Source organism: Ipomoea nil, unplaced genomic scaffold, assembly GCF_001879475.1.
Source record: "Ipomoea nil cultivar Tokyo-kokei standard unplaced genomic scaffold, Asagao_1.1 scaffold0813, whole genome shotgun sequence".
Lineage (NCBI taxonomy): Eukaryota > Viridiplantae > Streptophyta > Magnoliopsida > Solanales > Convolvulaceae > Ipomoea > Ipomoea nil.
The window spans coordinates 139488-163943 of NW_017617241.1; the positions used below are offsets into that span (position 1 = coordinate 139488).

At 37.1% G+C, this 24456-nt stretch overlaps 5 protein-coding genes and 1 non-coding gene across 6 annotated transcripts; 5 read left to right on the top strand and 1 right to left on the bottom strand.

Annotated features, from left to right (window-relative positions):
• Positions 1-4129: 4129 nt before the first annotated feature.
• LOC109178195 (pentatricopeptide repeat-containing protein At5g39980, chloroplastic) lies at positions 4130-6296 on the top strand. The gene has a single exon (XM_019327782.1). The coding sequence runs from the start codon at positions 4176-4178 to the stop codon at positions 6186-6188; it is 2013 nt and encodes a 670-aa protein (XP_019183327.1). The 5' UTR covers positions 4130-4175; the 3' UTR covers positions 6189-6296.
• A 116-nt stretch (positions 6297-6412) lies between these two features.
• On the top strand, positions 6413-6483 carry TRNAG-GCC. The gene has a single exon. It is a non-coding gene; the product is annotated as a tRNA-Gly (tRNA).
• A 934-nt stretch (positions 6484-7417) lies between these two features.
• On the top strand, positions 7418-9378 carry LOC109178199. Its single transcript, XM_019327786.1, has 3 exons — positions 7418-7997; positions 8763-9021; positions 9137-9378. Exons 1-3 carry the CDS (start codon positions 7455-7457, stop codon positions 9178-9180), a joined length of 846 nt encoding a protein of 281 aa, XP_019183331.1. The 5' UTR covers positions 7418-7454; the 3' UTR covers positions 9181-9378.
• A 309-nt stretch (positions 9379-9687) lies between these two features.
• LOC109178198 (mitochondrial outer membrane protein porin of 34 kDa) lies at positions 9688-12530 on the bottom strand. Its single transcript, XM_019327785.1, has 6 exons — positions 12398-12530; positions 12231-12298; positions 11560-11670; positions 10746-10832; positions 10430-10638; positions 9688-10288 (listed from the first exon to the last, which is right to left on the bottom strand). Exons 1-6 carry the CDS (start codon positions 12444-12446, stop codon positions 9982-9984), a joined length of 831 nt encoding a protein of 276 aa, XP_019183330.1. The 5' UTR covers positions 12447-12530; the 3' UTR covers positions 9688-9981.
• Positions 12531-15876: 3346 nt separating this feature from the next.
• Positions 15877-18972, top strand: LOC109178327 (probable pectate lyase P56). Its single transcript, XM_019327961.1, has 4 exons — positions 15877-16230; positions 16945-17632; positions 17701-17783; positions 18441-18972. Exons 1-4 carry the CDS (start codon positions 16025-16027, stop codon positions 18823-18825), a joined length of 1362 nt encoding a protein of 453 aa, XP_019183506.1. The 5' UTR covers positions 15877-16024; the 3' UTR covers positions 18826-18972.
• Positions 18973-19824: 852 nt separating this feature from the next.
• LOC109178326 (F-box/WD repeat-containing protein sel-10-like) lies at positions 19825-24015 on the top strand. Its single transcript, XM_019327960.1, has 8 exons — positions 19825-20300; positions 20468-20654; positions 20887-20984; positions 21240-21345; positions 21690-21904; positions 22278-22320; positions 22692-22942; positions 23134-24015. Exons 1-8 carry the CDS (start codon positions 20113-20115, stop codon positions 23570-23572), a joined length of 1527 nt encoding a protein of 508 aa, XP_019183505.1. The 5' UTR covers positions 19825-20112; the 3' UTR covers positions 23573-24015.
• The last annotated feature ends 441 nt before the right edge of the window (positions 24016-24456 follow it).

Below are 24456 nucleotides of genomic sequence, written 5' to 3' on the forward strand. Positions count from 1 at the left end.
GTTGGGGATCCCCGATCCCCGCTCCGACGGGAACGAGGATGTTGTAAATTTTCGGGGGACGGGGACGGGGACGGGGACGGGGATACCCCTCCCCGCCCCGCCCCGTCCCCGAATAATTAATAATAATAAATAAATAATATATATATATATATATATATATATATATATAATTAAGATTTAAATTTTTAATTTTTAAAATTTTGATTAAGAATTGAACAGGGATCGGGGAATCCCCGTCCCCGCCTAATTCCCCGCGGAGACGGGGATGGGGGTTATTTTCAATTCTCTGCCGGGGACGGGGACGGGGACGGGGATGGGGTCGGGGTTTCGGGGACGGGGACGGGGACGGGGAGTATACTCCCCGCCCCCGCCCCGCCCCGTTGCCATCCCTAAGAAAAAGAATGATTTGTCAATTATCAACGCTATAAATCTCATAGATATGTGCATAGTTTATGTATCTCTTCTTCATTATTCTCATCGGTCAAACACATATAGATATAATTTTACAATGATTTTATTTAGATATTGAAGATCTTTCATTGGGGTGACGATTTTACCCTTGGAAATATAAAATCCTGCAACATTTTATCGTCAATTTGGTCGGAAAGACTAAAACGAATAAAACTAACAAAAATAAGTACCAAAATTAAAAAAATTTAAAACTGTGCCAAAAATAATAGATCTCAAACATCGTGCGACCAAAAGTGAAATTAATTATTTCGACAATTAACAATACAATTTAACATTAATTAGACTTAGTTGTTTACCTTTCCCGTATATAATTTTAAGGTTAAGAAATTTATGAAATCGTACATAATGGTATCATTATTATATTTTATATTTTTTGTACTTAATAACGCTACGTGCGTGAAATTTTCATAATTAGAATTAACTGGTTTTTCTTCTGACTTGCAAGTCAATCCTATCCTACTTCAATAAATAACGCTAACGTGTACTTTGATCAAAAGTTAAAACATCATTATTGCAAGTGTAATTTAAGGTTAGATGTTACAACGTTGCTATTAGACAACTGCTCAAATGCCTAATTGCCTAAATCCTATTTAGGTGTTATTAGTAGTTAAATTTGACATTATTTCCTGCTTGTATTGTACGGAATATTGGTTAGGTAGTCGGCAGCTATTTGTGACTAATAATGTATGGGTCTTTAGTATGGTCCATATAATATAAAAATATATAGAACATGATAATATCACAATAACACAATCAATCATTTAGATGCAAAAATCATATCAAGGATAATGACAAGATTCACATCTTCATCTTCGTAATGTTATTTGAGGGTCAATAGACAGCCATAGGGATTATTAATTGAACACCGCATGTATTTTGAAACAAATACGTGTGTAAATGTTACGAGGTTTAAAGGTGCCTATATTAACTTTCTTTTGTTTGAGATTTAGTTTAATTCTTTAAGAGCTCCGTTCCTAATGATTTGTTTGATAAATTGTTGTTAATTTAGAAGGGAAATGAGAGAAAAGAATTCTCCTACTAATTTAATGTTTTTTTGTTATAAATGAAAAAAAAAAAACAAAACAAAAAGATTACTACATTTGGCCAACATGTGCACTTACCCATTGCATACATTAGGGTGGTCGTCAGTTAGCGACTACTGCGACAATTTTATTTTGTTTTTAATTATTTTTCCCCTCTTTGCACCAACTTAACAAAAAATCTTAAATTTGTTAAAACCATTAGCCCTGCTCTAATAAAGAATAACTGACTTTTTAAAAACTATATATAATTATTAAAGTTTAAAAAAATAATAATATTATGAACAGGAATCTTGGAAGTTAGTTTAAATGGCGTTGTGCTCGTGCACTATAAGACACAGTCCACAGCTGTTATTATTTGATTTAATATATATCATCACTGTATTAACCCCCCCCCCCCCCACTCCCCCCCACCCCCCAAAAAAAAGAAAAAGAAATGCAAATTCGCATTCTTGTTCTTGTTAAAGTCAACCTCCATGAGTGTATAAGAATTCTACATGAATAAGAATGGGAACAAAAAAATATATTTTTTAATCTCTTAATTAATTAATATGTTTGGTAACTTTTGATAGCATAGAAATGACTAACTATGAATATTTGATGGATAAAATTTGCTTTTACCTTGAACAAGAATTTATGCATTTGTTCACACAGATTTAACTCAATGGTTTAGTAAGCAGTAGTAATTGAGATAAGAGATTAATGTTCAAACCTCAACAGCAGTAGTGTGGGGATTATGTTCAAAGTGGGCAAATCCCTTGTACACACCACTGGTCATGTTTACTGAGTCAGTGGATCACCGTGATTTACATTAAGCACACAAACCACGCACCTTAAGAAAGAAAATCACACACCTTAAATTTGACCTAAATGCAAAAACACTAAATTACTATCGTATTTTTTTTGTTTAATTATTGTTAATCCTAAACATTGATTTAAGCAAGATCAATGGCTTTGTTTAAACCACACAACCACACGAGACACACCCAACCGCATGAAAACTGAATTATATACCATTCAATTATATACTAATATATACATGAACTTTTAATTGAGACCGAAACATTTTTTTTTTAATTTGGTATTAGAATCCCTTATAACAGCAATGACATATATTTAATAAGCTGTTAAAGCATCATTATTGCATGTATATTAAAAGCAGGGGTTACAATGTTACTATTCGACAACATCCCTAGTACCTAATTGCCTATTCTTAATAAGCATTAGTAGTTGAAATTACCATTGTTGTATTGTACGAAATACTGATTTGTACTACGGATATAATGTTTGTATTAAAAAATAAAAATTTGACACTTGGTGTTTAATATTGATTAAAATAAATAACATATTTATTAAAATATATAACAAATATTGATTTCAAGCTCACCGCACACAAGTACAATTATAATACTAACAATATTGTTAAATTTTTGTAAAAGAATATTAATTGAGTTTATTAAACCATACATATATTCATACCCATGATGTGTAAATGTGGTGTTATGAGTTTCTTTTAGTTTAATCGTGCAGTAACATTTAACATTTTAAAAATTCACAATTTGTATACTACAAACACACAATGTTAATATATATGTAATTGATTATCTTGTTTTGTATTCACAAATTCCTTTCAAATATTTCAGTTACATAATATTAACAAATTAAGATTTGATGACCTTATATTGGATTCACAAACACAATTTATATTTTAAAAGTTCACAATTCTAATACTAAAAATACACAATTTATACGTCGTTTAGAACCAGAATCTACCTTACAAGGTGGACTCTAGTCGATGGTATAACAACTCGTGTGATCAATTGTATAAGAGTTCTACTATATGAATTCCCAAATCTTACTCCCTTCATTTTACTCCCTGATGTCGCGGGCTCTGATAATTTTTATTTTTTTTTGTGAGTCCCAATATAAGTGTCCATATCAAAATTTTATTTATGCGAATAAAAATTGGGAGTATATAGTGAGAGCACACAGTATTTTTCATTGACAATCGTTATACCCTACACCACGACGCGCGTAGCACTGTGCGTCGCGCGCCTCCCAAAACGACGTCGTTTTAGGGTCGTTTTGGGAGGCGCGGTAGGAAGTTGCTGTGATTATGTGTATTTGTTCATACAGTTATGTACATTTTTTATACAATTATGTACATTCTTTTTATACAATTATGTACATCCGAATCAGAAAATTTGTGTGTATTATGTTAAGAGTTGATGTGTATTATGTTAAAAGTTTATGTTTATTATGTATTATGTTAGATTATGTGTATTATCTTTTAAAAAGAGTATGTATATTTTGTTAAATAATTATGTACATTCATGTATACAATTATGTGTATTCTAGTATAACATTATGTACATTTTTGAACAACGGGTTTTTTTTTAAAGAAAAAATTACTGTCATTCACTAGGGCGAAAAATTTCAAAAAAAAAAAGAAATTAAAACGACGTCGTTATGTATCTGGGCGCACAGTGCAACGCGCGCCGTGGTGTAGGATATAAATTGCCTTTCATTGATTAATGATTGGACTCCTTATTGATGAATAAAAATGGGCCTGTAACAGGCCCACATTCTTGTGTTTGATGTTTAACATCCTGTTAATCTATTATCCCCCAAAATTTTGCGAAAGCAGAGGAGACAAGATTTGAAATGCTTTCTGTCGCGATTTCCATACACGTATGCTCCATTACACCTTCACCATTGCCACACAACCGTGCCGGAATCGCCGTGCTTGGTAAGAAATCCGCGAAACTTCGGACCCACTTCATCGTATTGGCGATCTCCGCTACTTCTTCGTCAAAAGATGCCTGGAGGAGGACGGCTGAGCCGCCGCCGCCGCCGTCGTCGTCACCAAGAACCACACCGTACCGCCGGAAACAGCTGCCGGCGTTCTTGGACAGCAGCGTCGACATGGAGGAGCTGCTACTGTCAATAAGCAAGACAAGCAACGAGCATGAGCTTTTCGCTTTGATGTCGCCGTACAAAGGTCGAACACTTTCGATGAAGTTCATGGTCACCCTCCTCTCGCGCGAAGCCGACTGGCAACGCTCGCTTGCGCTGCTCGATTGGATCAATGAAGAGGCTCTGTACACTCCCTCCGTGTTTGCGTACAACGTCGTGCTGCGTAACGTGCTCCGGGCGAAGCAATGGCAGCTCGCCTATGGGCTGTTCGACGAAATGCGCCAACGGGGGCTGTCACCCGATAAGTACACTTACTCCACTCTGATCACCCAGTTTGGGAAAGAGGGCCTGTTTGACGATGCTCTATCTTGGCTTCAGAAGATGGAGCAGGACCATGTGTCAGGTGATATCGTTTTGTATAGTAATCTGATCGAGCTGTCACGTAAATTATGCGATTATTCCAAGGCAATTTCTATATTTTCTAGGCTGAAAAGTTCAGGGATTGTTCCTGATCTTGTAGCTTACAATACAATGATCAATGTGTTTGGGAAAGCTAAGCTTTTTCGCGAAGCACGGTTACTGCTAAAAGAGATGAAATCAGCTGGGGTTAGGCCAGATACTGTTAGCTACTCAACACTTTTGAATATGTACGTAGAGAATCAGAAGATTTTGGAAGCTCTATCTGTGTTTTCTGAGATGAAGGAAGCGAATTGCCGTCTTGATTTGACAACATGCAATATAATGATTGATGTATACGGGCAGCTTGGAATGGCGAAGGAAGCAGACACGCTCTTTTGGAGCATGAGGAAGATGGGAATTGAACCGAGCGTGATTAGTTACAACACGCTTTTGAGGGTTTATGGTGATGCCGAGCTGTTTGGGGAAGCCATACATTTGTTTAGGTTGATGCAGAGGAAGAGTATCGAACAAAACGTTGTGACATATAACACGATGATTAAGATCTATGGGAAGACGCTTGAGCATGAGAAAGCGAATAACCTTGTTAAGGAAATGCAGAGTAGAGGGATTGAGCCCGACACCATTACTTACTCGACAATGATCTCTATATGGAGCAAAGCAGGGAAGTTGGATAGAGCAGCGACGCTGTTCCAGAAGCTAAGGAGTTCCGGGGTTGAAATTGATCAGGTTTTATACCAAACAATAATTGTGGCATACGAGAGGGCTGGCTTGGTTGCTCATGCTAAGCGGCTGCTGCAAGAGCTGAAACGCCCTGATAATATCCCTCGGGGAACTGCTATAACCATTCTAGCTGGAGCTGGGCGAGTAGAAGAGGCCACCTGGGTATTTCGACAGGCTGTGGATGCTGGGGAGGTGAAGAACATAGAAGTTTTCGAGTGCATGATTGATCTTTACTCTAGACTCGGAAAGCACAGAAATGTAATTGAGGCGTTCGAGAAAATGAGAGAGGCAGGCTATTTCCCTGATTCTAACACAATCGCTCTAGTCCTTAACGCTTATGGGAACCTGCGGGAGGTTGGGAAGGCAGACGGTCTGTACAGGGAGATGCACGAGGAGGGCTGCGTGTTCTCAGATGAAGTCCATTTTCAGATGCTGAGTCTCTATGGTGACAGAAGGGATTTCGAGACTGTTGAAACATTGTTCGAGAAACTTAACTCTGATCCCCACATCAACAAGAAAGACTTGCATATAGTGGTGGCTGGTATATATGAAAGAGCGAATAGATTAAACGATGCATCTCGAATTGTCAACAGAATGAGTGACATGAGAATGCTGGTATGAGGTATCATGACTCTCTTTCAGTAGTAACTGTATATTCTCTCCAAGATGAAAAAAATTGTAAAATCCTTGTTTTTGTCTGTGTATATGTAAGCCATTTTTCCAGACCAATATGTTTAGTTCAGGCAAACATGCGCCTATAGTAAGCTTATTTATAAGTTCTGATTCTGCAGAAATCCATAAAGAAGGAAGCTGTAAGATATATGGATTAATTAGACCTGCAACTTGCACCAGTGGTCTAGTGGTAGAATAGTACCCTGCCACGGTACAGACCCGGGTTCGATTCCCGGCTGGTGCATTGTTAACAACTTTTTGCTAGTTTACTTGTTTGTCCATAATTTAAAAAATGTCCTTTGTTAACCATTTTTTTGCTAGTTTACTTTTTCTGTCCATTATTTGAAAAATGGGCTCCTCCTTGGAGACATGCTTTTTCTAAAAAATGATTTTCTCACCGCTCTTCCATTTTAGTGTGAGGGTATTTGGTAAATAGCTATTAGCTGATTTGGTTAATGAGTTTGATTAGTTAATAACATTAGTTTATTGTAGAAAATTATTTGATAAATTAGTTGTTTGCTGATAATTAATTACATGTAAAATGACTTTCTTAAAAAGTTGAAAAAGTTACTTTTAAACATCTTTTAAAATTTAACATTTTAGAGTAATAAATTGTTACAAAAATCTAATTAATCAAACATTCATGTTGACTATTTAACTAAGTCAAACAATTAATAATGATCAAATAAACTAAAATGAACTGATAAATGATAAGTTAACTATGTTACCAATCAAGCTGATAGGTCTTGAATAAAATATGTTCCACATTTTCTATTCATTACAACAATACACTCCTCACTGCTCCTCCTTGGAAACATGTTTTCTATCTCCGTCTCGATCTCTCACCGTTCCTGCCCTTTTAAGATTAATAATTGAGTTTTTTTTTTAAAAAAATAAAATAAAATTTACATTATTAAAAATTTCATTCTCATTTCTCAAATTGTTAAAATACCTAAAATTTTCGAGAAACATTAATAAAGTCACATGCATCAATCTGCAAGGGGAAGTAAAGCGTACACTTCCATAATTCCATTCCAGACTCTCTCTCTCTCTCCGTGTAGCTCACAGAAACGGCCAAGCATTAATTTCGTCGACACCAAAAAGCGATTCTTCACACGTATTTTCCAGTGGTTGTAGCCGTCACTTTCAATATCTCCGATCTCCTTATATTGAGATTGGGGCACGCGAAATTTCATAACCCCTCGCAGATCTGCAATGGAGGTTTTCGAGAAAGCCAAAACCGTGAGGCTAAAGAGCCACCACGACAAATACCTCGTGGCCGATCGCAACGAGGAATCGGTTATCCAGGACCGGCGCCACCGCGACTCCAAGGCCGCGAAATGGACCGTGGAATTCGTCGAGGGCGCGCACTTCGTGATCCGCCTCAAGAGCTGCTTCGGCAGATACCTAACCGCCGCCGACGAGCAGCACCTCCTCGGTGTGACTGGCAGGAGGGTTCTCCAAACGATGCCGAAGAAATTGGATTCGAAGATCGAATGGGAGCCCGTGAGGGAAGGCAACTTGGTGAAGCTGAAAACGCGATACGGGAACTTCCTGAGGGCAAATGCGGGAATTCCCCCTTGGAGAAACTCGATCACCCACGACATTCCTCACCGGCATAAGGATTGGATTTTTTGGGAGGTTGAGGTTCTCGAATTCCGGCAACAAGAGCCGGAAAAGGTACCGCGATCCGCTGACGCAGACGACGATGACTTAACCACCTTTAACCTAACCTCCTCAACCGTTTCCGCACCCTCGGTAAGTAACTTACTCAAACTTTTGGTCCCTCATTTTTATAATATGTTCATTTATAGTATTCCATTATTGTTTACTTGCTATTAGGCACTCAACTTCAAAAAAAAAAATAAAAAAATGGGAGTAATTAATAATGGAGTTAATTCTTTTTTTAGTCATTCTTTTCAAAAGGTTTGAACCCCAAACTCTGAGGTCCTTACACCTCGACCCAACAGAACATTTGGGAGGATGTAAATTATGGTAACTCAACTAAACTTGAACCATAGAGGCTAGACATTTGCTTACTGTGCACAAGGAGTCCTCTTTCCAAATTTTACCTCCATGCGTGCATTATTTTTTTAGTCATAGATTTATATGTGACAGTTTACTTTTAGTCTTTTTTTATTAGAACATCTTCATTGATCTAGTATTATTCTGAGATGACCATTTTTAGTTCTCTATTAATAAAATCATTGAAATTTCGTTAAGTACAAAAGACATTTTGATCTTTTTATACAAAGTAAGTTGACACGGTATATTCTTTTGAAAAATGCATAATTGAATACAGAAATGTCTGTTTCCTTAATAAAGGACAAAATAATCATGTCATGACCAAAAATGGATGTTTTGATAAAAAGGGACTTCGAGTGGAGGGTCACTTGTAAATTTAGAACAAAAATTAGAATTATAGCTCTTAATAAGGAGTGATAATTGTATAGTTAGGAAGCATTTTTGTAGCTAGAATATATAGTGACAAGAAATGTGAAATGTACGTACGAGGTTGTGCAGTCGGCGGAGGGTCGGCTAATATATTACGCAGTGGGGGACGAGAAAGGAAGGGTTGATGATTCAGTGGAATGGCCGAGCTTCTATTTTAAAGGGCATAGTCTGGAGGAGTTGAGTGAAAAGTTGGAAGAAGAAACGGGGCTTGAAGATATCATTGTATGCACGCGCAACCCTTTGAACCACAGCATTTCCCCGCTCCGCCTAGCTCTGCCTCCCAACAATTCCACCATGCACCTCCTCCTTCTTCCCTCCACATCCCAAGGTTAGTTAGAAACACACAAAACACCTTTATTTGTTTACCTTGCAGATGGTATGAGTAGAAGGCTAGGCTTCATTTGTTTCCCAACATTAATATAATGATGATGTTTTGTTGGCAGCGGCAAGAGAATTTCTGCCGGAAAGTTCCTCCACGGCGGATTGATGGTGATACATACACTCAAGAGAAGAACATTATATTCATGCTTAGTTACTGCATATTACATGTAGCCTTCTTGTTGGAGTTGTTTTGAACTATACATGATTTGGAATGAAAGAACCTCTGCTAAAAATGTTTCGTGAGTGTAGACTTGACCTGATCCAAGAGGTCAAGAAATGGTTAATATACGGAAATTTAAGAGAACAGTGTTCTAAATGGGGTAAGAAGACTTCTTGTGATTACCACTTTTGTGCAGACATTTTCTGTAAAACAGTTCAAACCCACAATAATGTTTTTGTTTTCATTGTATATAGTTTAGTGGTAAGTTACACCTTTTATGGAATAGGAAAATGAAAGCGGTTATAATCTTTAAACTAGAATAAAAAATAAGCATATATATATATATATATACACACTAACTAACATGGAATTGGAATTATTTGTTACTTATATAGCAGAGGAAAACCAATGATAAAGCAGGATCCGATGTTTAAACAGTGAAGCCGTGAAGGATGTCCAAAACCTGCAGACCACTGTGAATCTGAGATGCAGATTTATTGAGCAATGACAAAATCAGCGGCCTTAAATGGTGCTTTTTTGTTTCGGTACAGTACGATGATTAATAGTTTCAGAAAGATGATTCAGGAAGTAGAAGAAAAGTAACAAGGGTTCATCCGACCATCTAGAATTATTTTTACAATCCAAAAAAAACAACCTGATGAACTACTGCCAAAGAACATGTTCCCATGTTTCCTCTCAACATGCAATCGTATATTGATCCTCTTGGTTAACTATTCCAAAGCAAATTCAGGGCTTGAGAGCCAAGGCAAGTCCAAACTTTGCACTCTTGTCGACTGCTTTGACATCTACCTCACCTGATAGGGTGATAAGGGACTTGGGACGCCACTCGTGCTGGATCAGAGCATTTGCCCTCCCGAAGTTGTTCACCCGTGCCTTCACGGTTGTCAAAGGATCCAACTGGTGCTGGGTACCAACGGTAATGGTATTCACATTGGATGAGAAACTGTGGTTCACCTCAGCACCAACAGCAGTATTACTCAATGGATTGACGTGGTGGTAGTATGATGCACTCAGAGAGTCACCTTTGTCATTCCTGTAATGGCAAAAGCAATTTATGACGTTCAACACAACACCGTACATCTCACTCCAAGACACAAGCAGGAAGAGTAAAAAGTAAAGAGATCTCAAACTACAAAGTGCATCAGCAAATTGCTAAATAGAAGAAACCACTCACAGGGTCAACGAAGCAATCAGGTCTGAATTTGTGAAGCTCAAGCCTGCATTGTATTTGGTGAAGGCTCCACTCTTTGTGTCAAAGGACACATCAGTTCCAAGCGCAAGAGCATTAGTTCCTACCACACCAGAGAAGTTGACGATGGGGTTTGCTGTTAACCCCACACTGGTGCTTATCCCGGCATGGTCATGTAAATATTGAAGCTCAACCTGTTGAACAATGAGAGCCAGTAAGAAACTCTAGCAATCTTAAGATGGCCTCATTGTTTTTTATATTTATCATTTATGAAACTTAATGAAATCCATCAGAAAGATACCTTGCCAGATCTTTGATCAGGAACTCTGAAGCTTGAAATGATTTTCAAGCCAGGAGCAGCTTCATCAACAGTGATGGTGGTAAAGACCTAAAAAAGAAGCATAAAACAGTTAGGAAATGTGTTCTAAAACTAGATATGAAAGTCAACCAATATATCCATCCACTGCCAACGATACAAACATGGGGTAGTATTGCAGAATAAATAAATAAATAAATAACAACAAAACACTCTAAGAGCATCCACACTTGTGCATATTGTGGGGAGATTTCAGCATTAATTCTTCCCTACATGAGATAATAACTAGTGTGGAGGGGAGATAATTGAAAAAGAATTGTTCTGCAAATGAAGAGATAATGCAGAAATGGTGGGACCCACCACAAAAACCACCACTGGTGACAGCCACGTGCGCACAGCGGGTGCGTGCACGCCTGACAGTCTGATTTTTTTTTTTTTTAAAAAAATAATTTAATTTTCCTTTTTTTTTCTTTTTTTTCCTCTCCCCTCCCATCTTCTCTTTCCTAATCGCTCTTACATTATCCCCTATTCTCCCCAACAAATGTGGATGCTCTAAAAGGTAGTAGAACAGCCAGGTCAGTCTTGAAACAATTATTAAATGCCATTAGAGGGTAGGTCTCAGCAGGATGTGCAAGGAATACTGTGCAGCGAAAAAAATTCTGACATTGGCAAATTGTGATAGCATCAACATAGGGAAACATCATTCGTGGGCGACTATGAACGACTGATAAAACAGTAAAAGCAAGGGCAGGCAAATAGATATGAAAAATATGTAAAATGATTGTATATGGGAGCTCACGTTAGAGTTGGTGTCCACTTTAAAATCAGTGGTGATGTTCTTATTCTTCAACTGAGTGTTAACATCACCCAAAAACAGATCTCCTTTCTTTGATCCAGTCGAAGTAATGACCTGTAGTTAAGAGAAGTTGAAAAAAATTTGTCAAAAACAGTTTGCAATAACAATATAAATATAATTGAGAATAAACAAGTCTTACCAAATACACCTAACCAGTACATAGAAAAACTAAGACACCCAAAACAGAGCTACATTACCATAAAAAAAAAATATAAAACCTAGATAAAGGCAAAACATCACATAGAAATTATCACGCATAGTAGTGTGAAGTATAATTTTACTTGCAGCTATTGCAACAGAAATGCAAAGGCTGACAGAATGACAAATCCAACTATCCAAGTAAACAAAGTTAAAATCAATGAAACTTTGCATGCCAGCAACATCAGATTCGTTATTGATGTTAATCAAAATAACTAACAATAATCTTCTATTCTTCTTCAACAATGTTACTATACTCTAATGAACTCATATTAAAAATCTACACAAAAACAGCCTTGTTCGTAGGCCTCCCTAAAATCAAAATCTAAAACAATCCTCATCGATAGAGGCAAGTAGGCAAAAAAAAAAAAAAAAAACCTAGCACAGATCCGAGCAAAGCAGAGTGAAAAACTCACCACACCAGTAGGAGAGTAGGTAGTGATCGTGAACTTGTGGTCCGTCTGGTAATCCCTATACAGAAGATCTATTTCAACCAGAAAACAAAACAAAATGAGCTCAAAATCAAAAAAATGAAAATGAAATGAAAGTAAAACCACACAGGATACTCCAATTGCGTACAGACCTCTAGCCTTTTTGCCGATGTCGGTGTAGAGACCTGGACCCTTGCCCATTTCTGCAGCTAGAGCTGAAAATCGGAAACACAGTCGCGACGGAGAGAGGTTTTAGTGTGAGAGCTCCGGGGAACAGAGAGAGGAGGATGAAGTGTATTTATATGCGGCAAAGCCCTAATTCGGAGCCCCAATTTGAACGGTGCGCGACTACGTGTTCTTCTCATGAATCTGGACCGTTGAAATGGAACAAATGCGATCTGGCTCCACGTTGGCCGTAGATTGTTCGCGTTGAGACTAGGAATAGATATGTTTTTGGAACTAAGTGGACACGTGGCTTAATGTTGCTGCGCCGGATGAACATTGGATTACGCCTCCCGTTTCTTTGGCAATAAGACAATGGGAGGGAGGAGTTTTGTTCCTCAAGAAACGATTTCCTTCGATATGTTCTAGATGTTTGAATTATGCGAAAGGTTACATTTTTGTTAAGTGTATGTTTAACCTTTAATAATTATATGTTCTAGGATTCACATTTTGTGTTTTGCATAGCTCAAAGTTTAAATTAGTGTACATAATTATTTCATAAGATTAGGTAGTTTTTATACACGATACGTGAGAGTAAGTGTCTACTATAAAAATTATGATTATATTAAAATAGTTGATTAAATACGAAGATTCCTATAAGTTCATTAGGTACACGGATCAGATCGAGTGGATATCCTGCTCAGGTTTGCTTGTTGGTTTAAGACTTGCTCGGAATACGTGACAATTTCTATAAATTCACGAAGGGGCAGTTAATGTGGCTCGGAATACGTGACAGTGGATTTGTGGTTCGGAATGTGCATTTAATGAGGTATTTAATAGAGTCGCGAAAGGGTGCATGCCGGTCTCTCGCCATGTGTGACACGCGGAACACATGCACAGGGCGAGGTCGAGACCTAGCAGGGCAAACTTTTCAAATTTTGAAATTCGAAACAGATCACGAGGCACAAGCTAAGCAATTGACACGTGCCCCACATCCTACACGAACAGAGACCCGTGCTCCGTGTATTGCACTCGATCCCCGCCTGGAAGGAAGAGTTCCAATATGACCCCTGCTCGGATTTTCTTTGTCTAAACCCTTTCGCCCGAAACAGTCGTCAAGCAACACTGCTAAAAAAATTTATAGGCACTATTCACTAAAATATATTTTGTTTTTCATACCGCTAATACATTTCATTTCAACATACATAATTCCATATTGGCAAACTAACAATCATCCACAATAATCTATTTAATCCAACAATAATATAAATAATCCATCAATAATACATATTATATTATCTAATAATCCACAACAATTCATTCAATCCAACATCCACAATAATGCATTAATTGTAACCTGCAATTTGCTAACATTGGAGAAGAATGCACACTGGTTGATAGAGACTTGTTGCCTTCTAAAAATAGCTATAACAAATAAATTTGTTATTTTATCCATCGTTACTGCCATGCCCATTGTCTACAATTCGGTCAAGCTAGGATACATTATTAGGATTAGTTTGATGTTATTCAAAGCAAACAAATTAAATTTATAATAGAATTAATAACACTATATAATTACCATACCAAAAACATGAAAATATAAAACTATAATATATATTTGCGCTACATCATCCAATGACAGTGTTGTATTATCATAATAATCCAAATGTAAACAAAGATTTTAAGGCATATTATATCAATATCTACAATTCTATAGTACTTAGATGGTAGCAAATAAAGTAAACGTGTTGCTGATCACTATAAAAAAGTAAAACAAATTAATGCAGGCGAACCCTGCAGTAGATAAAGTCATAAAAGGGAGAACTAAACCTTTCAAAATTAAAGCCTCCAATACCAAGAACATAATCACATAAACAATTATATCCGTATAGAACTAATGAGATGATGAATATATAAGATTATTAGTAGGTCCAAAATAACTGAAGAAAATGGGTTTACATTTGTTTAGTAATCAAACAATAATTCAATATTTCAAACTTTAATATTTATAACTGGAGTAATTAAAAATTTTAAAATGAGCTTGGAAAAGGCCGGCCTCGGTTTAATATAAACCATAGGGTCAAGGGCGGTTGGACCGAGGGTTACTCGCGATTGGTAATAGCACATTGATCAACCAATGATCGTTCAAAGTGTAAAAAATTAAATTAGGAATAAGAGTCAAATAGACCATCGAACCGCACATAATAATGCAATTAGGCCATTGAACTCAAAAAAGCTACAATCAAGTCCCTAAACTAACAAATTTCAATTTGTCCAATTTACTAGTTTTCCCCATTTCTAATAGGTCACCCAATTTAAAATATTTTTTAAAAATATTTTTTTATAAAAAAATTAATTAAAAAAAAAACTTCATCTCCGGCGGAGACGAAGAACTTATCTTCGTTTCCGACCATGGAGACGAAGGGCCGGAGACGAAGATACCTTTGCCTCCATAGCCGGAGACGAAGAGTCTCTTCGTCTCCGGCCATGGAGACGTGACTCTTCGTCTCCAGTCATGGAGACGAAGATACCTTCTTCGTCTCCGGCCAGAGACGAAGAAGGTTTCCTCATCTCCGCCCGGAGATGAAGATAAGTTCTTGGTCTCCGGCGGGAGACGAGAGGTTATTATTATTATTATTATTATTATTATTATTATTATTATTATTTATAATTTTAGTTTATTTTAATTATTTTTTAAAAATATTTTTAAAATATATTTTAAATTGAGTGACCTGTTAGAAAGGGGAAAATTTGTAAATCGGACAAATTATTTGAAATATGTTAGTTTAGGGACTCAATTGTAACTTTTTTGAGTTCAGTGACCTAATTGCATTATTATGTGCAGTTCGATAGTCTATTTAACCCTTATTCCATTAAATTATTTCTTCAATAATAATTATGAAAAGTTAAAAGTTAAACAATAATAAGCGTATGCCAAGCCTATATTTTATATTTTATGTCGGGTAAAAAATATTTTAGTAAATTTTTGATTTAGCATATTCTAAGTCATTATGAGTACTATTAAATTTTTTTTTAAAAAAAGTAGAATTTTTTAAAAATTTCTCAATATAATTCTCATTCTATATATTTTGATGCAATTAATATATATATATATATATATATATATATATATATATATATATATATTAATAGCAAAGTTTCGAGATGTCAACAATATATAACATAATCCAACCTTGTATAATTATATATATATTGTCCATAACAATTACTAAATGTTAAATAGTATAAGGAGTATCATTTATCAATATAAAACTAGAATAACATCAGACTAATGGTTATTGAGAAAACACAATATAATTAAGGCCACCACATTTTTAAACATAAGGCCATGATTAATTTACCAACAAATGGCTCTGCATGCATTTAGCTGCAGATTAATGATTCAACCAGCTGGCTATAAATAGTTGCGGGCAAATGCTTCTGGAAATCAGATCTTTGAGGGAGAAAAGCCTGTAATAAGACTTAATAAAACTAAATAAATGCTGAGAGCCTAAGTATTTATTTTTTTCAGGTTTTCAGTTTTCGGTCAAGGTTTGGCCTAGTATCAATAGGCCACCGCCGAATTGGATCCCATTCACAGGGGAAAAAAAATAGAGATGTTTAACAAGATGAATTGGTCGCTCCTTGTCGTGTTTTTTGCATTCGGGGCTGTCATCCCCGCCGTGGCCGGCGAACTTGGCGATATCCACAGCTCCGACCTATACTGGGTGAACCGCAAGGCGGAAGCTATGGACTATGCCATGAAAGCCTTCACCAAACATCCCGAACACGTCACCCGTAATATCACTGCAGAGGTCCATAGGTAATTGCTTGCTTGTTCAGTCCTAAATGTTTTGAGAAATCTGCAGCATACAGTCAAACTTGTAACTTTGTGATTACCAAATGAACCGTCTGACAAATTTGGTTGGAATACTGATGGCCTGTTTGATTGTGCGTAATTTGGCTGTAGGTGAATTGCAATTCAGTGAAAGCCACAATTACGCCGTTTGGTTGGAGTGAATTGCAATTCCCTCATTTTGCTGAATTGCAATTCATGGGCACCCTCTATGAATTGCAATTCGGTGGTTGTGGGAAAAGGAAAAAGGGATGAAATGACAAAAGTACCCTTAATTATTACTACTATTATTATTACAAGTCTTGATATCACTTCTTTCATTCCTTGCCCAATAATTCTATTAATTTCTACCAAACAATGTAATTTGAATTCCTACTTTATTCCAACCTTATTCCTTTTCCACCGAATTACAATTCTTTTCCACCCTAATTCCTTACTTCCAACCAAACACCCTGTGAATGTTTGGTTGGCTTCGACAAATTATTGTGTGAACCATGGTCCACACAATGTATATTATTTTTAATGTACTATCTCTGGAATATAATGTACATTATTTTTGTATTGAATGTACATTATTTTATAGTATACAAAATATGGTTCACAATGGACCATGGTCCACTAAATAATGATTGGTTTTCTTCCGAATGATGATTTTAAGGTAGGTTTAATGTGTTTTTGTAGCATGAGGCATGAAACAATGGCGTTTGAGGATGATAGGGAGGTGGTCAACGGTACAAGGAGGCACTTGAGGGGGAAGAAGTTCAAAGGGCCATGCAAGGCCTTAAACCCCATTGATAGATGCTGGAGGTGCGACAAGGATTGGGTGAAAAACCGCAAGAGAATGGCGGACTGCGCCCTGGGATTCGGCGCCGGAACCACCGGAGGAAAGGACGGGCCGTACTACGTCGTGACGGATTCGTCGGACAACGAAATGGAGGAGCCGAAGCCGGGGACACTCCGGCACGCCGTCATCCAGGACGGGCCGCTGTGGATCATATTCTCCGCCAGCATGACGATCACGCTGCAGCACGAGCTATTAGTGACTAGCGACAAGACCATTGACGGCCGCGGCGCGTACGTCAAGATCGTCGGCGGCGCCGGCTTCACGGTGCAGTTTGTCAAGAACGTCATCATCACAAACCTAAAGATCAAGCGCATCAAAGCCACCTCCGGTGGCATAATCAGAGACTCCGCTACCCACAAAGGTCTCAGGACTTTCGACGAAGGAGACGGCATTACTATCTTCGGATCCTCCAACGTTTGGATCGACCATCTCTCCATGTCCAGGTGCGAAGACGGAATTATAGACGCCGTTAAGGGCTCCACCGCCGTCACCATCTCCAATTGCCACTTCACCGATCACTCTAAGGTAAGAAATCTCTTGAAATCTTTAAGTCTGTATCAAATCAACTGATCAACTTTACGAAATCCAAACAGGTGTTACTCTTTGGGGCGAACAATTGGGACCCAATCGACAAGGTGATGCAAATAACGGTGGCCTTCAACCACTTCGGCAAAAGGTTGTGTTATTGCTTCATATATGAATGTACTAATTTCTTCATTATTTGTAACAATTCTTTACTTAGGGGTTGGAATCTTTCTATTCCATACATATTTGATATTTGTTCTTGAGCTTTTTGACATAACTAAAAGAGGTAAAGTCTTTAAACAATAGTAAGTATTGTTATTACATTAGCTAAAACCTTTTCGTTCTTGTTCATTTCTATTGCAACAAGATGGACTTTATCAAGTCTCAGAATGGACCAACTATTAAATCTTGGATGGAAATTTCTTTTACCTATTTCTCTAGGTAGTCCATTATTAACAACTTCAACTCAACTTCTTTCACTGCAAAAGACTACAATATTCAAAATTGACGGCTTGCCTCAAACAAGAGAAAGAAACAAGCATAAATTTTTAATAGATATTCACCATATGTTCCCTATGGTAACTGAACTTTTGTATTATGGTCAACAAATCATACGAGTTGCCAGGTATATCGGCCAAAGTTTCATGATTACCCTGTCCCATGCAAATTGTTTACCCGTAACTATTCAATATCCCTATGAAAAATTGATCACACCAGAACGCTTTCGAGGCGTTAAGTCTTTTATTAGTTTGTGTTGGCCTAGTCTTGTGGCTCGAGTGTAACTACTTTGTTTCATACTCTCTCGCAGGTTGGAGCAGAGGATGCCGCGGTGCAGGTGGGGATTGTTTCACATAATAAACAACGACTACACACACTGGGAAATGTACGCTGTCGGAGGTTCAGCCGGCTCCACCATAATCAGCCAGGGCAACCGCTACATTGCCCCGCCGGGTCCGTCGTACTTCAAGGAGATAACCCACAGGGACTGGCCCAACGATGAGTGGAAGGGGTGGACATGGGTGTCGGATCGTGATGAATTCGTGAACGACGCTTTCTTCACGCCGTCCGGAGATCCGCAAGGTGCCGTGAAGTACGGCCGTCTCGACCTCCTCGACCCAATGCCGAGCTCTCATGCCGGTAAAATCACTAGGTTCGCCGGTGCTCTTTCATGCAAGTACGGAAAACCCTGCTAAATACAGTCCGACCACAATTCATTTTTAATTTTTTTTTGTTGCTGATATTAGTTATTAGTAATTTTTTGTTACTTGTCAATTTTCAATTTTTGTATGACGAACCATTTTGGATTTGGAAATAGATCTCAAAGTGTTTGGTTCAAATTATATAAGATAACATGTTATATTTTACTTATGAATATAATATTCTCATATAACATCTTCTATAATTTTATATTAAAGATTAAAACTTTGTGTGAATGAGCATACATACCGTTTAAATCAATTTGTCTACTGTTGTGTTTTGACATCTCTGTCGCACACATATTTTATAGACCTCAATTGTAAAATTTATATATGTGTGCTTACTTTTGGTTTCATATATTTGCAATAAACTAAACTTGATGGAGGAGCTGTGATTTGCTTAGCTTCCAGGTTAGGATTGAGGTATGATCATCTTAGATAGGGTCTGTTTTGAACGAAGGTGATCTTATATATATATATATATATATATATATATATATATATATATATATATATTGTAATAATACATTTCATATAAAGTCATAATATTTTGATTGTAATTTGTAAATAATAAATGAATTAATTTACTTTTTATGATTTATGAGTTTAGTAAGAAAATACTATTATAATTTATAATATATAAAATGTTAAATTTTTTTGTGCAATATATAAAATGTTATTGATAAAGTATTTGGGAGAAAAAATAATGCATAATTATACACTACCAAATATTATAAATTTAATATTTAAATGTTTAAAAGAGACGGTACTAGGTGATTTTATGTTAAACTCGTATTTATACTATCACACCACCAGCACACATTTAACCAAACATCATAAAATTAAAATATTTGTTGATAAATGAATATTTTTTAAAAATTACTTCCCAAAACATATTTATAAAGAATCTTTTTGTGTGTGTGTAAACAGTTATGGATTTATTTATTGACTAAAATGTATGTTCTAAATAAAATGTAAAATTTATGATTTAGCCCCATACGGTTTGGCTCTGCATCTCGGTGCCAATGTAAAACGACGACGTTGAAGCTACCACTGGACATGCCACCCGGCAGAACCCGACGGTGCGGTCTTCTTCATCCGTCATCACATCCGCGTGAGCGGAACTTTTTCGCGGGAATCATTGCCAGTCTCAAGCGAAACGGACAAGTGAGAACAGCTGTCGGTGGCGTTTCCATTCTCGTGAAACGCACGAATAAAATCCCCAATCGCCTTCAGACGCTGTTTATCCGACTTCTATAGCTCTCCGATACAGATAATTGAAAGATGGCCGACGCTTCGCCGTCGACGCAGCCGCAAGACGACGGCGGCACAACCATAACGGATCTCGATGTCGACGCTCTGGTTAACTGCGCGAGCTTCCTTTCCATTCCGGACGTTCTGAATATGGCCATGTCCTCTAAGCACCTCCAAGCAGCAGCGTTTTCCGATTCTATATGGCTTTCATTCTTCAGGTTCTTCTCCGAAACCTAGCTAATTCGATTAACATCACTCAATTCGTAATTTTAGTAACACGGCACATAACTACATAACCAGTGACTGACTGTCAGTGATCGATTAGTTCCTTTGTTCAGAAATAAATCAGTTGATTTTGTTTTGGATGTGTTATTTCGTTGCTTAGAAAGCGGTGGCCATCGCTGTTACCTTCCAGCTTCCCTCAGACACTCGGTGCCAGAGAAGCTTATTTAAGTAGACTTGCTGAAGTGCAGAAGTTCAAGTTCAGTGACCCCTTTGTTGCAGAGTTCAATACTGAGGCAAAATCGCTTGATAATTTATTAATTGACAAGAATAACATTATCTACTCACAGGTACTATTCCTTGCTTTCATCGCAGATAACAAGAACATGCATACAATGTGCAACTTCTATTGCTCTATTTAAATATGTTTGAAACTATATGGAACTTGGGATCAATGGGCTTTTTACTTTCTTTTGCTTGCCTTTGGTTGTAACGATAGTCTCAGAGTCAGACTAAGTATTATCCTCTTTTCGCACATATCAAGTTAACACAATCTGATTTTGGTTTGATATTTGTACTCAGGGCGCTTTGGTTACTGTTTTGATGATTGATGAATATCTAAATGGACAAGACCCTCGTGTTGAACTTAGGGGTCACACTGCTAAAATTTCTTGTGTGAGGTAAGAGGAATGGAATAATACTTTGATTTGCATTTTGCTTGGGCTACATTAAATTTTGGAATAGAATCAGACATCAAATGAGTAGCCTAAGTTGTTGATCTGTTTGCATGTGTCCCCTGCCCCCTCACCATCCCATCCCACCCCACCCCACCCTTATTCAGTTCTTTTATTTACAGTGGTGTGATGCGTGGAGTTAAGAGTTTTCTACATGACATAGTATTATCTAATTATCATTTCCCCCCATTTTTTTTATAGATTGTATCCCATTGATGAAACACCTTTTCACCGAAGTCAGGATCAAAAGAACGATAATTTGGTGGTAACCTCAAGTTTTGATCATTCAATTCGGATATGGTTGAAGGTACTATGCATAAGTTACCAAAAAAATGTGAATTTATCTTATGGTATCTATTTGAAGTTTGTTTGTCCTTTAGCCACAGTACTTGGACAGCTGGCCCAGAAATGCTTGTGAGGCTTATTTTATTTTTACTTTTTGTCTAAAGTTGCAAGTGTTTTTATGGGGGTTCCTTAGTCTATATACCTTGTTCTTCTTTACTACATCTTGTTATAGGTTTTGTTGTGCAACGGTCATACCATAAGTTGTATGTTTTATTTCTAAAATTTGGTTTCTAAGAATTCAATGATTTAGTGCAATATGAAGTCGGTTACATGCTTACTGAACGTTGCTGTTGCCAATGGTCATAGGGTCGTTGCGTACGGTGCTTGAGAGGTCATAATGGTCCAGTTTCCGCACTTTCAGATGGACTGTTGGATGGGTGTTCTGGAAAATTAATGGCTAGTGGAGGTGAAGATGGTACTGTTCGACTATGGTCTCTTGAATCTGGTGGAAAGGGCCAGCATGCTTTAAAAGCAACACTGTATGGCCATGAAAGGCCTGTTGTTCTTATGTCAGTGGCCAGGTATTATTGGTTTGTAGCGTTGCATTTGGTATAGATTTCATCTTATTCAGATGGTGGATGGGAACTATATTTTCTTTTCAAGGGAAATAAAATGGTCATCAAGGTATCTTACATTAATAATGAGCTGTCTTCTGTTTATCTAATATAATGTGATTCGGTCTAATCATCATTCCAACTTGCCCCAGCAAAACCAGATTAAGATTCATTTCAAAATTCTCGTGATTGTTAAACAACTTGAAAATGATATGTTTCTGATAGGGAGATAGAATTGTAGTGGGGGGAAATGTTAAGTGAGCATGCATAACATGTCTTGATAATTATTTGACTAATTGTTTGTTTGATTTCTTCTGTTTTTCTACCTCTTCTCTTTCAGGCACAGAACCTCCCTTTTAGTGAGTATATCAAAGAATTCCAAGGTATTTATATTGTTATACCGGAATCATTCCCTTAATGTATTTTCCCTTATTCAAAATTTGTAAGAAAGTCATTTAACTCTAAACAAGATGTTATTGGGAGATAAATCTTTTATAATTATCACCTGTCAAAAAACTAATTTTGTATTATCTGGTGTAAAACAAATCTTTCAGCTGTCATGTGCAGTTAATCGAATATTTACCAGTGTTTGTCTTCAAATTGTTTCACTAGCCAACTTGAAAACTAGTATATCTGTTGTAAGATGAATCTTTTATAATTATTACTAGCCAACTTCAAATTGTCTCACACTGATAGAAGGAACTTGTTTATGGTTTGCTAGTATATCTGTTGATACTGTTTTAATCTTATCTAGGTAATGGTTTGGGACACCACTACATCATCTGCAGCTCGTTCTTCTTGTTGTGTGGGAATGACAACTGTTCCTGGTACACCTGTCGCCATGAAATGCCATGAATCATTGATCTATGTTGCAGCTGGATCATCTGTGGTTGGAATTGATTTAAGAACAATGAATAAAGTATTGACATTGAAACATCAAGAAGCTATATATTCTTTCGAAATGGTGCCTCTGAAATCCTTAATCTGTACCGGCCTGACGTCCAGGTAAGAGATCCATCTGTCAGGAAGATTCTTTCTACTACTAGAGTAGGGGAAAACATCCAACTGTGTCATAGAATGGCTGCTCTAATCATGCAACCTAGGTCCTAGTATCAAAACTATGATTTAAATTCAGGCAGAAAATGGAATATATATTACTGTGGCACTATGTATTACTGATCTTAATATTTTGACAGGGCAGTGGTTTGGGATATTAGGAAATGCGCTGACACGCAGACAGGGAAAATAGTAGCTGAGCTAACTGGACATAGAGGCCGCGTTAATCTCTTAGGTATGGATGCATACAAAATCGTGACTGGTGGCCAGGAGGATCTTCGTTTAAATGTTTGGGAGGCAGAAACTGGTCAACAAACGAATTCCCTGATTTGTTGTTCTGGGGATGATCCACACCCTGGCTGTGGCTTTTCAGGAATGGCTGTTGATGGCTGTCGGATTGTTACAACCTTCAGCGATCAACAATATGGTGTTCTACACTTCATGGACTTCAACAATGCCACTACTCCTGTCTTGTTTAATTCAGATCCAGTAGACCAATCAAAATTCTGGAGTCCCATATCATACAGTGACACTGATGAATCAGACCGGGAACAGGAAGCTGAAAGATTGGAGGATTAAAATATAATCATAGCACCATCTATCATGACAGTTTTGATTTCTTTCTGTGTAGTTACACCAGCAATTCGCATCATTGTTATTTTCTTGGCGAGAGGAATCATCAAAGTCTAGAGAGCACAACAATTCTGGAAGACAGTCATGGCATATTAGCTTCGTTGAAGGGCAAAGGTGGCTGATCAATTGTTAGAATGTAACGCTAAATTGGCCATTTGTTGTATCAAAACGTACAGACGGATCCATATGGTGATGAATGAGAGGTGAATTTCAACCATGCGGCAAATCTATATATTTGTATTTAGGATAAAATCAGAGAAAAGTCAGCTGTTTGTAGGTATTTAAGAGGCAGGTAGAAATGGCTTTGTTTTTGTTTGTTTGTTTAAAGATTGTAGTTATTGCATCTAGAAAATCTTGTTTTAATGTAAATTACATGCTCTCTCAAACTAGTGTTGGGTACTTGGGTCTTGAGTACTGTCCTATGTTGGTAAGTTTGTGTGGTATACTTGGGTCTTGAGTACTGTCCTATGTTGGTAAGTTTGTGTGGTAGTTACTCCGTATTTTGTTTAAAAGAAAGTCTACAACATTATCTACATAGTTGGTCGGTTCAATAGTTTATAGTTGTTGCTTGAATATGGCCATTCTGAGTGAAAATTCGCATAGAAGGTCGGCAAGCAGATTCTAATAAGAATCAAACTTATAATTGTTCTATTAGAATTTAAAAGCTCTTGGTTATCGAAGTCATTATTTGACTAATTTTGTTTGAATTGTTCTATTAGGGATTCACTTCACTAAACATAAAGATAGAAATAGACAATTATGTTTAGTAACATAGTTAGATTGAGTAGAAATAGACAATTATGTTTAGTAACATAGTTAGCTTATCAATC

Coding starts and splice junctions, on each gene's coding strand:
- LOC109178195 (XM_019327782.1), top strand. CDS start 4,176: ATGCTTTCTGTCGCGATTTCCATACACGTATGCTCCATTACACCTTCA.
- LOC109178199 (XM_019327786.1), top strand. CDS start 7,455: ATGGAGGTTTTCGAGAAAGCCAAAACCGTGAGGCTAAAGAGCCACCAC. Junction 7,998..8,762: donor CAACCGTTTCCGCACCCTCG/GTAAGTAACTTA, acceptor GAGGTTGTGCAG/TCGGCGGAGGGTCGGCTAAT. Junction 9,022..9,136: donor TCTTCCCTCCACATCCCAAG/GTTAGTTAGAAA, acceptor TTTTGTTGGCAG/CGGCAAGAGAATTTCTGCCG.
- LOC109178198 (XM_019327785.1), bottom strand. CDS start 12,446: ATGGGCAAGGGTCCAGGTCTCTACACCGACATCGGCAAAAAGGCTAGA. Junction 10,833..11,559: donor AAGTGGACACCAACTCTAAC/GTGAGCTCCCAT, acceptor CTTCTTTTTTAG/GTCTTTACCACCATCACTGT. Junction 10,289..10,429: donor CTGATTGCTTCGTTGACCCT/GTGAGTGGTTTC, acceptor TTGCCATTACAG/GAATGACAAAGGTGACTCTC.
- LOC109178327 (XM_019327961.1), top strand. CDS start 16,025: ATGTTTAACAAGATGAATTGGTCGCTCCTTGTCGTGTTTTTTGCATTC. Junction 17,633..17,700: donor ACTTCACCGATCACTCTAAG/GTAAGAAATCTC, acceptor AAATCCAAACAG/GTGTTACTCTTTGGGGCGAA. Junction 17,784..18,440: donor TTCAACCACTTCGGCAAAAG/GTTGTGTTATTG, acceptor ACTCTCTCGCAG/GTTGGAGCAGAGGATGCCGC.
- LOC109178326 (XM_019327960.1), top strand. CDS start 20,113: ATGGCCGACGCTTCGCCGTCGACGCAGCCGCAAGACGACGGCGGCACA. Junction 20,301..20,467: donor ATATGGCTTTCATTCTTCAG/GTTCTTCTCCGA, acceptor TTCGTTGCTTAG/AAAGCGGTGGCCATCGCTGT. Junction 20,985..21,239: donor GCTAAAATTTCTTGTGTGAG/GTAAGAGGAATG, acceptor TTTTTTTTATAG/ATTGTATCCCATTGATGAAA.